This window comes from Mus caroli, chromosome X (genome assembly GCF_900094665.2).
Source record: "Mus caroli chromosome X, CAROLI_EIJ_v1.1, whole genome shotgun sequence".
NCBI classification, from domain to species: Eukaryota; Metazoa; Chordata; class Mammalia; order Rodentia; family Muridae; genus Mus; species Mus caroli.
The window spans coordinates 96,094,904-96,107,338 of record NC_034589.1 but is presented as its reverse complement, the minus strand read 5'-3'; the positions used below and the strand labels follow the sequence as shown (position 1 = coordinate 96,107,338).

Here is a 12,435-nt window from a genome sequence, read left to right as displayed (position 1 = left end):
TTCCCAGTGACTGTTGACAGAATCAAATAAGTCTTGGAACCCCAAAATAGCTACAGAGGAGGTTCCAAATAGGAAGCCCAAATACAGCCACTAACATCGAAGATGCTGTTGGACCAGGCTTCCTTCTTTCTCTGGGTGGCTGTTGGCCAGGATCCACATTCTAAAAGTATTTCTTAGGTATCATGAAAGAAAGGACAGCTATTCTGTCTTCTAAATTGCATCTGTTGAGCAGGGCTTGGTGATGCATGTCTGTAATCCCAGCAGGTGAAGGTAGGAAGATCAGGAGTTCAAGGTCATCCTCAGATATATATATATATATATATATATATATATATATATATATAGTTCAAGTTAAGCCTGGGGCTACAGGAGACCCTGTCTCAAAAACAACAACAACAACAACACCCCCAACCAAGCAAAATAAAACATGAAAAAGATAAATCGAATCTGTTCAAGTATATATGGTTTGAAAATACTGAACATGTTTATACAGTTGTTCTATTATGCCATATGATGCAATAACCTATATGCATATGCATAGTCTGGACTACCGAATGAGGAGAGCATGGAGTCAACTGCCTGTTTCTATGCAGAAGCAACCATTTCACTTCAGTTTGTACTTTCAGGCCTGGCCTAATTTGAAGCATGAAACTATAAAGTGAAAATGTCTTTCCTTTTGCCTGGATTCCCAAAAAAAAAAAAAAGTATGCAGAGAAAAACCTTTTCTATTTTGTTGAAAAGTTGATTGAAGGTAGAGACCCAGCCCAGTGTCATAAAATGTGATGCTATGTAGCTATAACATAAAGAAAAACGTTGTCTTCGTTTAAAAATGTTCAAGGATTTGATAACATGACCAAAGCAACATGAGATGAAAGATCTTTTCCTTTGCTATAGCATATACTCTTTTTACTGATGAAGTAATTTTTTTCTAATTATCTTCCTTCACTTATAAAATTAAAAAGTATATTACTCAACTTTGGAGGCATGGCTGTTTGTGATTGATTCATACGTGTGACCATTTTGCCCCCTGTTTTAACCTAAGTTTACATACTTCATGCTTATTATCTATCCACAAATATAATATATAAACCACTATAGTGAAGCACTGGGGATGTAGCTCACTGGCAGCATTAACCATGCACAAAATATCCCCTAGCAGAGCAAAGAAAGAGAAGGAAAAGGAGCAGAAAGAGGAGGAAGATTGTGTGGTCAAACTCTATCATGGTGACATCTATCTTAGCCATCTATAACACAAGTCTTCATCCCCAGCTGTACGGTACAACTATTTGGAAACTTTTAAAACATACTGGTTCCTGAACACTGTTCCCTAGAACTTCTGGTTATAAGTGGGGCATGTCCAAGGAGATGACAGAATTGCCTAGAGGTTTGGGCATCTTGTAGACAATGCCCAAATGTTCAAGGAGTTCCTGTGAACTCAAGGCTGCTTGGCTGTGAGATTGGGAGTTACTCCGGGTAAGCACTGGTGAAAGATAGACCTGTTGAACCTTCAGGCAAACTGCTCAGTATGGTTTGTGAGGAAAAAAACTTCTTCACCCTTAGCCAAGTTGATTCTGCAAAACTAGTGAGCAAAACCAGGACACATGGTCCTCCCCATACCAGGAGACTAGAACAGAGCTAACAAGACACTAGCAAAGGCAGCTACTAGACTGGTGGATCAGAATCTACACTCTGCTGCTGTGTTAATGCCCCTCCAGGGTCCTAGCCAGCTGGGTCTGAGGTCAGCAGGCATCAATCTATACCAATAACTATCCCAAGGCTGCCAGCATTCTCAATAGACAGCCTGCTTCAATTACAAAGGATGCCCCCTACCCTTGATTGGCAGTGAGGTGGTGAACAAGTTCAGTGGGGGAGAATGAAGGAAGGACTGAAAGGGAAGCAAAATCCCGGGGCCGGGAGAGATGAGCTGACAGCCTCAGAAGTGAGAAGCGCTCCTCTGTGCATACATGAGACTTCTCCACAAGTTCTAGAGAAGAATGGCTGTAATTTGGAGCTGTCTAGGAAACGTTTTTCTTATAACAGACTTGACAGGATCTCCATCTAGGAGTTTCAAAAACCTTCAAAGCAGTCAGACATGGTGGCAAATGGGTGTAATTCCAGCACTCATGTGGCAGAGGCAGGAGGACAGAAAGTTTCATGCCAGCCTAGGCAACGTTGTGAGATCCTAGTTCAAAACCAAATAAATAAATAACAACTTCAAAGAATTGTACCTTTCTGGGTAGTATCTGGTGATGGTATGTGTGATTGTGGGCTGTGCACCAAGCACTTTATACACATTATTAGACCCTGGAAATAACCCCCTGAAATAGGTAGTATTAACCCCATTTTACACATAAAGAACTGTGGCTCAGAACATCAGTCAACTAAGACATATTGGTTCACAGCATGGTTCTTCATAACTGTATACTATTTTGTCACTTCTATCATAGACCTAGCAAAAGTTACATAACCAGTCTACTGTTAGTGAATGTTTCATTTCTTGGGTTAACACAAACAACAAACTATGTAGCTAAGATCCTTCCAAGTCTCCTGGTACAATATCTGATTTTTCTTTAGCATAAGATCCTGAAATGGAATTGCTGGGTAAAACAAGGAACATCATAAATAACAAAAGCTATCTGGCTAGTAGCTCTGGAGTGCTACCTCCTGCAAGGGAAGGGAGCCTCTGAGTTTAGTAACATTAGGAAGCCTCAGTCACCTCACAGCCTCCCAGTTGGGGAGAATAATTTGTTTGGTACTTTGCTTATACTGAGGAACCAGACTATAAATTGTCAGGAGGATAATTACATGGCTCTCAGCAGCAAATGAATCTGCTCAAAGGAAGAGAAAAAAAAAGGAATGGATCTTAAAAACCCATCATTCCCTTGAATCTGTTTTCCAAAGGGAGAGATGCTTTTGTTTAGACTAGGATGTAGTGTGGAGTGCCTGTCTAGCATGAGGTAGGCCCTATATAAGTTCAATTCCCAGCACCAGAAAATAAAAAGGGAAGAAAACTAATTTTCTTGTTTTCCCATAGAGAACATGCTGATCACGCCAAAGAATCTGTGTTCTTTAGAAGAAAAAAAAAGTAATGAAAGATGCAGTCAAACGCCCCAACTCACAGCAAAACTGGCATGAATAATAGATTTCGGTCTCAAGGGCCAGAGACACATAAACAGGTAGACTCTTTTCTTTCTTTTTCTTAGGGTCCCTCCTGCTAGAGACTTTTGGGGCTGGGGGTGGGTACAGGGAGGGAGATACTGTGGCTCTGCCAGGTAACCTCAGCCCTATCTGCCTCAAAAGTACAGCTTCAATTTAACCATATATTTTTGTTTTACCGTCCTAACACTCTAACTCCCTGACCAACAAACAGGATGTAAGGAGTTCCCCCACCCCACCTCTGCTGCTGTGATGGAGCCTTGTGCTCTCTCCTGAATCTCTCCAGCTAATCCTCTCCCCACATCAGCTCCCTCTTACATCCCTATACTAGTTTAGATAACTTCCTGAACTAGAAATCCACATTGTCCTCTTCCCCTGTCACAATAATGCACACTGTCCTTCAGACATAGACATCACATCCTCCTGGACATATCTCTGCACTGAGTCTGCTGTGTCTCTTTCACCTTCCCTGGAGCCTTCATCCATCTACACAGCAGTAGAATCCTTCCTCCCAATGGGCTGGGGACCTGCATTCTACTTCATCTCCACCTACCAGAAACTATCACAGGATGGGCCAACCTAGGCTAGAAAAGAGGAAGGAAGGAATTCATCTCGTCAAGCTACAGTACCTAGTAAAATGCCCTAGGTGCCAAATCCTGACTTAGGAGCTGGAGAAACAGCAGTGAACGCACAGGTATCCGTACCCTCAAAGATCTTACACTATATTGAGGCGCTTATAATTTCCAGAGAGGGGAGCAGTTGGAAGGGTGGAAAGGAAAGATGGAGAGCTGTTTGAGTGCACAAACTTTCCATGTTAAGGGGCTTGGTATCCAGTTGTCTCCTGCATGCCCAGCCCCAACACCCATCACACACAAGCTTTGCTGTAAGCTATTTGTACCAATACGCACTCGTCACACCCAACTGTGGCATTATCAAAGTAGCCTTGTCCATTAGGATGCTGCCATCCTCCGTGCACTATCATTTGCAGCAAAGACATGGAATCAGAGAGCATTATCTTGAGTGAAATAAGCCAAGCACAGAAAGACAATGCGTGCTCTCACTCATACATACAAGGTTTTTTTTTTTAAGTGCTAAATGTAAAGCAGTGATTACCAGGGGGTGGAAATGATGGGGGAGGAGTTCTACAGGGAAACTGGGCAATATACACCAAAATGCAGGCAATTATAAGTATTAAGTTCTAATGTTCTTCAGCACAGAGGGTACACTACAGTTCACAAGAACCCTTTATATGTATTTTTTTTAAATATCCAGGAGAGAGGCTCTTGAAGTATCCAAACACAGACTAAGGATAAAGAGACAGAAACAAAAACTTTGATTTGATCAGTACATGCTAAATACATGTATTAGACTATCACATCATCGTATATAAATATGTACAATTACTATGTACTAATAAATATTTTAAATGGGTAAAGAGATGGAAATATTACCTATCCTAATTTTTATCATTACATATTATACGCATGAACTGAATTGTCACACTCTTATCTAATATTTTTTATATAATAAGGCCAGCAAGATGTCTCAGTGAGTAAAGGCATTTGCCTTACAAACCTGATAATTTGAGTTTAAACCCCAAAACCGACATGGTGGAAAGAGAATACTACCTCCCAAAAGGTGTCCTCTGACCTCCACATAAACATCATACACAGAAACACAATAATAAAGAAAATAAAACTTAAGGTCCCAGGAATATAACTTAGTGATAGACCATTTGCCTATCACTCATGAAGCCATGGGTTCAATCCCCAACTTCACCAAGTTAATTAATGGGTTAATTAAAAGTAAACTGGGGAGATGATAGTTCAGAAGGTAATACCAGGCCAATGAGAGACCCTGTCTCAAAACCTAAACAAAACATCCTAAAATCTCACCAAAATGACTGTCTAAGCATGAGGCTGAACAAGGATGAGACTGATAAACATGCTAACATGAAAGGGGGAAAGCTCAGGAGGCCCCAACCCTAGACAAAAAAACTATAGGAAACTAAGGGATGCTGAGAATGGGAGAAATAGTCTTCCCAGGGAAGAGCACACCAAGTGGTTATCCAATACTAAGTGGTCAGCCCTGAAATCATATATACAAGTAACATTATATAGACTGAGCAGGCTATATTTAGGAATGTGTGTGTGTGTGTGTGTGTGTGTGTATGCATGTAACAACAACTAATGAAAAAAGAGACCATAAATTTGAAAGAGAGCAAGGAGGGGTATATGGGAGTGTTTAGAAGGAGGAAAGGGAAGGGGAAAATTATGTAATTATAAAACTAAATGGTTTTAAAACAAAACAAACAAAAACAAGTGGGAGGATAAAAAGAGAACAACACCCAAGGCTGATCTCTGGCCTCTGTACATGTGTATCCTCACATAATCACACACACACAGAGAGAGAGAGAGAGAGAGAGAGAGAGAGAGAGAGAGAGAGAGAGAGAGAGAGAGAAATTAAAATAAATAAAAATAAAATAAATTTGCCTTAATGAACTTATGCAAAGAGCTTATTTCTTGTTTGAACCAAGAACATAAGATTTGTCATTCCCAACTAGGAGCAGAAGGAGCAGAACATATCTAGAAGGCTATGCTACCACAGAAGGTTCGTGATGACTCCAGACCCACTAAGCATTGCCTATGTGCTGAATAGCCAACTATTCTTATGTTTGAACATAAAATGTCTCGTGTCTAAAAGTACAAATTAATTTAAAAATTGTTGATAGCATTCTATTGTGTTTGGGTTTAATTGTTACCATGGAGGACTCTGGAAGCCCTAATTCCATTTTTGAGCCCCAAACCAGACTGAGTTGAAGCTGGGGTGTGAGGTGGGGTCTTGATTCTATTTGTTAGCTTTCTTCAGCTTTCAGAAGACTGGTTTTGTTATGTTTTGTTTTGTTTTGGGAGGGGGTTGTTTTTTCAGGGTTTTTTTTTTTTGGTTTGGTTTGGTTTTTTGTTTGGGGGTTTTTAGTTTTGTTTTGTTCTGTGTTTTGTTTTGTTTTGATCTCTTCCACTCCCGGTCCCATGCTGACATAGTGTAGAGCAGAGATGGCCCCCAACCCTACAGACTAGGAGCACTCTGAAGGGAGAGACCCAGTCTACTTGCCTGTCAGTCTCTAGAATCCAGCACAACAGTAAGAACCAAACTTCTGCCTACTTTTCAAAGCTGCAAAGTAATAATTTAAAGAAAAGGTGAATTCTGGCCTCTGAAAGAGTACAGAAGAGCAAAGCCAGCAAGCCTGTTAAGCTACTTACGCACAGCAGGATAAGCAATCCATCCCTGGAAACACGTATGCTAAATGCATTTCTGGCAATCATTTGACTTTCTTTTTCCCCTTAGTTTTTAATAAACATGCTTTTTGAAGTGCCAACTAAGCTCTCTACTGCAGCAACAGAAAATACCCAAGATGTAGCCTCATACTCGTGACAGAACTGCAATTTCCAAAGGTGATTAGCCAGAATAAAGACAACAGAAGGACCAGGAATCAAGACAAAACAAACAAACAAAAAACCCCTGGTAGAAAGGTGAGCTTCAGAATTCAGTGTGTCCGAGGCTAACTACCATTTCCCATCTGAGGATCATTGCTCCAGAGCAAACTTGACTCCAAACTGAAAGGTTTAACAGGGGCGTTCATTGCCTCCCACCTGCTCTCTGTGCCATGCAGGGTTAGGCATCCTTCCTCTCCAGCTCCAGCTTGCGCTACAACCATGGGTTGGGGGCTGTTCTTTAAAGCATCCCTCGGGGAGTAAAAGGGATCGGGAATCATTCCTTACCCTGGACAAATTCCAGCTAAAGAAAATGCCAGAGCAGGGCTTCCCAATGAACTGACTTGGAACACAATGTCATGGCAGAGGTCAGAACACTGGTTTAGAATGTCAGAAGCCCCTTCTGAATCAAAAACTTCTGTCACTGACTTTTTCTGTGACTTGGCCACTGCCACATTGCCACACTGGCAGAATGAATGCATTTGTAGATCACAAACAACAGGAATACAAAAGAGAGAGGAGAGGGAGAAAAATAATCTAGTAAGAAAGTATTTTAATTTAAACATTGATCAATCATTGAGTCATTTCAAAAGACTAATGCTTTATTTGAAGGTTCTACCCTTTTCACATATGTGGAGGCACTAAAATCCTCTTAGTACTCAACCTTCAAACTACAATCTGTCCTGCCTGCAAGATGTGCTGGGGCAATGGTGGCACAGAACTTGTGGGGGAGGCCAACCTCTGGTTGACTGGTCTAATTTGAGGCCCATGCTACTAAGAGTCTTGATTCGTCTGGGTGACTTTGGACAGGTCTTTTCCCCCTTCCTGAGTGAGACTCGGCTGTCAAGTGCTATGATGCCCACAATAGTTTAAAGACTGAGTTTTTAGTTCATATAGTGGGAACAGACTCTTCCGAAGGCAGAGAGGTACAGACAGGGGCAGATGCTACCAAGGCGCCACTCTTCTCCTGAAACCTGATCACCTTCATCTGAGTCAAATGTGAGCCCAGAAGCCATAGCTTAAGTCTTCTGGTCCTCTCCTGGCCTCACATCCTGATGCTTCTGTCACTTTAGCTGTTTGCATGTCTAAAATGGAGAAGATTACATTTCTTGTTTCTAAAGGAGAGGAAATTCTAGTGGACATTTTGGTGTTCAAATTTCCAGAGAAGATGTTTTCAACAAATGAAAATACCATGAAGCAGACCAAGAATTTCATGGTATTTAAAGAGAAAATGGGAAGGGGAGGGAAAAAAATTAAAGAAAGTAGGTTTGTTTCCCACCCCCAAACCCCTTCTGTCAACCCACTGTCCCAAGAACTTCTGCGGATAACAAGCAAGACAAAGACAAAATCAGTCCTGGAAAAGTGTGTCCCAAGTCTCCCAAGATCCCCTAAGCTCCATCTGACTTCAGAGACCATGTCACAGTCTTCTAAGCAAGAACAGTGTAACATCTCATCTCATAGCAAACTCGTGTAGTCAAGAGGTGCAGTCTTCCTGTTTTTTCACCCGATGCGGAGTTATAACATGCTCCAGACTATAATTGCAAGCAAAATAAGCCAGCTGTCCTTTACGGTTTGCAGCCAGGGTTACCACAATGTTGAAATATTGAGAGGCAGAGGTATTTAACAAAGAGGGGGGGGGTTCTGCTGTGGAGCTCACTAACTGCAGTCAAGCCAAAATAATTGCAAAAATTCAATAGAGCATATTTCTCACAGAAAATCCATGGGCTAGTGAGAAACAATAGCTCTCCAGTATTATGAAACATAACTAGAGGGGCTATGGAGATGCCTCTGAAGGTAAAGGTACCTGCCACTGAACCTGATAACTGTAGTTCCATTGCCAGGTCTCATGTGGTAGAAGGAGAGAACCAAATACCACAAGTTGTCTATGACCTCCACATATGCACTGTGGCACCTTCTTCTTCTTCTTCTTCTTCTTCTTCTTCTTCTTCTTCTTCTTCTTCTTCTTCTTCTTCTTCTTCTTCTTCTTCTTCTTCTTCTTCTTCTTCTTCTTCTTCTTCTTCTTCTTCTTCTTCTTCTTCTTCTTCTTCTTCTTCTTCTTCTTCTTCTTCTTCTTCTTCTTCCTCTCTCTCTCTCTCTCTCCCTCTCTCTCTGATATTATGTGCACTCACAATAAATAAAATGTAATAAACTAAACATACCTAGAGCTATATAGTGTTTTACTACCTAGATCTCAAAGGAGATATTATACCCCTAGGCTGATGTCCTGATTGCTTTTGTAATCATCATGTAAGCATCTACAAACATTAAATAGATCTCTGAGGGAGGACTAGGATTGCTTGGATTGACTCAGCACATGGCAGCAGACATGGAGCTATTTCCCACTGGCTTTGACCATAACAACTTTGAGAAGATCACAGAGTAAAGGCCATAGGATGCAACAAAGTGGGTCACATCCAAGGCCATATGTGGGGAGGGGAAAGTGGGACTATTTAGAAGCAAGGTCATGCCTTGGTATGGCAATTGCCATAGGTTCATAGACAAGAGACCTGGTTCAGACCTGAGTGGGCCTTCTTCCCTACCACCCTCATCCCCTGCCCCATGCCAGTTACAAGAGTTTCTAGGGCAGTCTCAAAGGGGCTCAAGTTACCAAAGAGCAGCCTTTGGGGGGAGTGTTGCCAGGCAACCAAGCTAGTCCAGTCCCACCCCTGTAACCTTGACCCGAGACAGTGTAAAGAAGCACGGGTGATCCTTTAGCATCTACTTTCTCCTCTTCTATCCTGTCCTCCCCTGCTGCTTCCCAGAGCCCCAGCCCAGCCTGCATGCTGTGGGTCAGTGTGACTTGTCACTATTCAGTCCTTTAGTGGCAGCCAAGTTGTCCCAGCAGGGAGGCCACAAGCTGCTGGTCTGTCAGCTGTCATTCACTCTGGCCACGTTTCCAAACCTCCCTCCTTCCTAGGTTTCTTTCCCACTAGGATTGGAAGAAACAGCTAGAGGAAGAATATAAGGGTAAGTCCTGTTAGATAGGCAGTCTACAGAGTAAACTGTTAACGGGAAGAGCTGACCCTCAGCAAGACGGTTAGTAAAGGTGTGAGGATGCAGGGAGGAAAGAGTACAAGAAAGAATAAACAAAGAGAACCAGACCTCACAATGTCTGCTTGTTTGTTTACGATCAGAATGTAATATCCAGCCTGCTGGACACCTCGTTGAAGCTTATGCCTCAGCAACAAGGGCGTGCCAGATGGCACTCTGAGTATGCTCCTCACCTCTCTTTGCACTTGGCACTTGTGCCTCATCCCAGCGACTGAAAAGTGCACACTGGGAATCTCAAGAAGAGGCTAGGGCAGCAAACTAGAAAAGCAGCTCTTCTTAGAGACTCACAGAAGGTTTGGTGCGTGCAGTAGTTCTTGGAATGCATTAGGGCCAAGCAACATGAATGTTCTCAAAGGTAAGTGACCACACTAAAGAAAAGAGATAGACCCATTCTCAGCTCTTGCAAACTTCCAAGAGGCTAACTCAATGACACTTATCTTAAGTGTCATTTCCCCCCTTTAACAATATACCTGCAGCATAAAACTCTCTCTTTCTAACCCAATAGATCACTAGAAAGGGTTAGGTCCCCAGGTGACTTAGTGAAGCTATCCCAACACCCCAGCCCATGGGAAGGGCTGTCTGACTCAGCAAACAGAAAGCTATACTTTGGAAAAGCAGAGCTTCCTCCTAGTCCTCAACTTACCCTGCTGAACTCAGTAGGTGGCTCTCGGCAGGCTGTACACCGCGGGCTGTACAGAGATTTGGAAAAGTATTCTCCAAGTCTTATCAAGTTTCTCCTAGACTAATCCTGGTAATCAGTGGGACCCCAGGGAAAGAAAAACAATGACCTTCTTACCCTCTTTGTTAACTGAGAAGGAGCCAGACCCTGGGCCTTGGCTTGCCTGGTCTCCTATCTCCCAGAGGCTTCTGGTTCCATGGCCACATTCCATCTGGCAGTCATCTGTGTCTTCCACCTTCCTTTGCTCAAAGGATTCAGTTTATTTTTCTCTAGTGGTGACCTCTGCCATCTACCTCAAAGGACAGAGACCTTTATGAAGGAAGAGGGGCGCCAGAACCTCTGACTCCTGTCATTTTGTTAGGGGTGGAGTCTGCAAGAAAGAAAGGCTGACCCAGACAATTCTCTCCCAAGGCCTCCCTCAAAAGTCAGCAAGTAGCCATCTTCCGCCTCCTTCTGAAACTTTCTGGCACACTGCTCCCCTGACACCCCTTCCTAGCCTTCCCTAGGTGGCAATTGTCCCTGTTACCTGCCATGCCTCCTCTACTCTCAGCATTTTTAAACATACTCAGCCCCGACCCCATTTAAGAGAAGTCCCACATTCTAAGGGAACGCTGCCTTTCTTTGCAGAAGAGGTCCTCCCTATCCAAAGTGTTGAGATCCAAAGTAGTAAAGAGCCTGAGCTCCCGCCCGCCTCCAGTCTCACAGGTTCCTAGTGTTCAGTAAGGAAACTCCCGGGACCTGGCGTTTCTTGGGCATGGCTGGCAAGCACATTTTTAAGAAAACCGATGACAGTCTCTTTAAATGGTTCTCTCCCGCAAATCTGGGCAGCGGGACCTTAGCGGCTGGGGCGGGGGGTGGGGGGGTATGGAATCCGCTAAGCCCTGGGCAGTCTCCCCTCCCCCTGCCGGCCACTCCCAGCGAGGCAACGCGGAGTGTGCGGGGAGAAGCGGGCGGGAAGGGAGCTCGGAGGCGGCTGGGCGCGGGAAGCCCGTTCGCAGTCCGGCACGAGGTCTCACAAGTCTGGCTGCAGAGGCCCCCGCCGCCCGAGAGGCAGGCGGGCAGCTCGGGCGCGCTTTCCAAAGTGGCCCATCAGGAGAGACGCAGGCAAGGCCATTCGGTTCCCGGAGCCACCGGGACTCTTTGGTCTGCGCCGCCCAGGACCCTACGGATCCCCTCCCTCTCCACCAAGCACTCGAGAGGTGGCGGCAGCCCCCAGACCCAGGGCAGGGGGCCACTCGGGACCGGGCGAGCGGATCCCGGGAGGATCGGACGGCGGGAGGGCGTCCTGGAGGCCGTGTCCCTCGATCTTTGAGGGGCGGCCACGGGCAGACCCAGAGGGACATCCCCAGAGGCGGGTGGGAAAGGGTCGCGGGCGCCTCGCGCCTTTTACCTAGCAATTCTTCATCATCCTCCGGGCCAAGCAGGCGACAGGGAAGGCGGCGGCGGAGCCGGACGGTGCGCCGGTACAGGCTGTCGGTGCGGCGCCCCAGAGCCAGCAGGTGCCCCTCGAGGTCCTCCAGCAGAGCCAGCGAGTGGCCGCAGAGGTCTGCGAGCTGGCGGAGCAGACTGAGCGCGGCCAGGTGGCTCACGTCGCGGAGCTCAGCCAGCGGCTGCTGAGGGTTGCGCGGACACAGACGCTGGGGCACCACAGTGCGCCGGTAGAAAGGCATCCCGGGCGCGGGCGCGGGGACCGGCCCGGTCCGCTAGCCTTGTGGCACTCGGGAATCCTGAGAGGCAGCGGCGGTTCTGGTGGAGCAGGGCCCGGGACGCGGGCGAGCGAGAGGCACGGGCGGCTGGGCGGGCAGGCGGCTTCACAGCCTGCAGCGCCGGCTCCCCGCGGGCTGCACACTCGCAGGAGCCACCAGTCCCTCTGACTCTGCTCCACTGGGCTCCTCCTCCCTGGCTTTCTCCTCCTCCCTCGCTCAGCTCACTCAGCTACTTCGGGATTCCTCCCCACCCCACCCCACCCCCACCATCCCCTTTCTTCTTCTTCTTCTTCTTCTTCTTCTTCTTCTTCTTCTTCTTCTTCTTCTTCTTCTTCTTCTTCTTCTTCTTCTT

At 45.4% G+C, this 12,435-nt stretch overlaps 1 protein-coding gene across 1 annotated transcript in view; it reads right to left on the bottom strand.

Annotated features, from left to right (window-relative positions):
• Nhsl2 (NHS like 2) overlaps positions 1-12,224 on the bottom strand; it is a 243,221-nt gene extending 230,997 nt beyond the window's left edge. The window contains exon 1 of the mRNA XM_029473275.1: positions 11,768-12,224. Within this exon, the coding sequence (XP_029329135.1) occupies positions 11,768-12,047 (280 nt within the window). The 5' untranslated portion in view covers positions 12,048-12,224. The remainder of the gene's footprint in view (positions 1-11,767) is intronic.
• Between the last annotated feature and the right edge of the window lie 211 nt (positions 12,225-12,435).